Source organism: Anopheles cruzii, unplaced genomic scaffold, assembly GCF_943734635.1.
Source record: "Anopheles cruzii unplaced genomic scaffold, idAnoCruzAS_RS32_06 scaffold01096_ctg1, whole genome shotgun sequence".
In the NCBI taxonomy this organism is placed as follows: domain Eukaryota; kingdom Metazoa; phylum Arthropoda; class Insecta; order Diptera; family Culicidae; genus Anopheles; species Anopheles cruzii.
The window spans coordinates 1-1,416 of NW_026454681.1; the positions used below are offsets into that span (position 1 = coordinate 1).

Sequence of the window (1,416 nt, forward strand, 5' to 3'; positions counted from 1 at the left end):
GTGTGTGTGTGTGTGTGTGTGTGTGTGTGTGTGTGTGTGTGTGTGTGCGTGTGTGTGTGTGTGGTCACTCTAATCGCAATACTTCTCTCTCTCTCTCTCTCTCTCTCTCTTCCCTGCCGCCCTCACGGGATCGCCCGTCCTGGACTTCCTATAGTGCCACATGGCGACGCTCATGGCGTCCTCCTCGTCAGTAAGTATCGCGAGCCCTATTTGCACACAGACACACACACACGCACACGTACGAGTCGCGTTCACGCAGTTTTTCGAGCAGTCCGAGCAGTTATTCGAGCAGTTCGAGCAGTTATTCGAGCAGTTTTTCGAGCAGCCGAGAGTGTCACACCGCGTATCTGACGGAGCTAGTAGCCGGGTTACTGATTCTCTGCCACCCTTTCCATCTCCCCTTTTCTCCCCACGCACAGATCAGTGGTATGTTCGACAACGGCTACCAGCGGCGCAGCAGCAGCCGGGGGCAGGGCCCGGCAGGACGGGGGCACAGTCGGGGCGAGCATCACCATCACCACAGCCACCACCACCGCTACACCGGGCATCACCACCACCGGCACTACTGCCAAACCCACTACTACCACCACCGGTCCCGTACGGTCGGGCAGTCAGGCGGCCAGCGGAGCGGCTCCCGGGTCCAGCATGTCGCCGTCGATGGACGCCCGACGGCGGCGGAGGCGGCGCCGGGTCCGGGGCCGACCGCGGCCAACCCCGCGGTCATCATCGCGAACCCTCCCCGACCGCCGGCGGCGGTGGCCACCTTCACGACCCTCGGGACAGCAGCCGGCAATAGCGGAGGTGGCGGGGGCGGCCGCCGGTGCACGTTCGCCCCGGTCGGATCCGACACCACCATGCCTCACCGTGCCGCCTCCCGCAGCCACCAGCAGCTGCGGCGTCAGCAGACCTCCTTCGAGCTGCTCGAACAGCGGCGTTACCGGCTCGAACGGACGCTTGGATCACCGCCGCCCGCAAACCCGACGGTGGCGCGTCACCGCTCCTTCGCCGACTAGTGTGCAGCGAGCGGCAGGAAGGAGGAAGCGTGGCCGGGTATACAGGGACGAAGGACACCGTTTGCTCAATTACCGCACCCGGAAGTAGACGCGGAGGTCTTGCGCGAATCGTGCAGTTGCGGGTGATTTCCACTACGCGGCGGAGCGAATTTCCCGCCAGTCCGCGTTAGATAGCTCAATATCCTGGTGTGCTCGTGTCATACTCCCACGCGGCCCAAAACCGGGGACAGATCTGGGCCGGAACTCCACTATAGGTTAGGCATATCCTCTCTGGGTTGTCAGTCGATCACCGTCTGACTGGCCAATGCTCTCGGCCCCAGGGCACCCCCCTGGGTCGGTCCGGGGTCCGCTTCCGTTTCCTCTTCGTTTATCATATAATGCTAATTGTGTGGGGCTCTGTAAA

General features: G+C 62.9%; 1 protein-coding gene across 1 annotated transcript; it reads left to right on the plus strand.

The window, feature by feature from the left end:
• Nucleotides 1-160: 160 nt before the first annotated feature.
• Nucleotides 161-1,013, plus strand: LOC128276394 (forkhead box protein B2-like). The gene is made up of 2 exons (XM_053014859.1): nt 161-190; nt 420-1,013. Exons 1-2 carry the CDS (start codon nt 161-163, stop codon nt 1,011-1,013), a joined length of 624 nt encoding a protein of 207 aa, XP_052870819.1.
• Nucleotides 1,014-1,416: the final 403 nt, after the last annotated feature.

What these genes read in the sequence shown, in the direction of transcription:
- LOC128276394 (XM_053014859.1), top strand. Translation starts at nt 161, where the DNA reads ATGGCGACGCTCATGGCGTCCTCCTCGTCA. An exon ending in TCATGGCGTCCTCCTCGTCA is followed by an intron (nt 191 to 419) that starts GTAAGTATCGCG and finishes CCCCACGCACAG; the next exon opens with ATCAGTGGTATGTTCGACAA.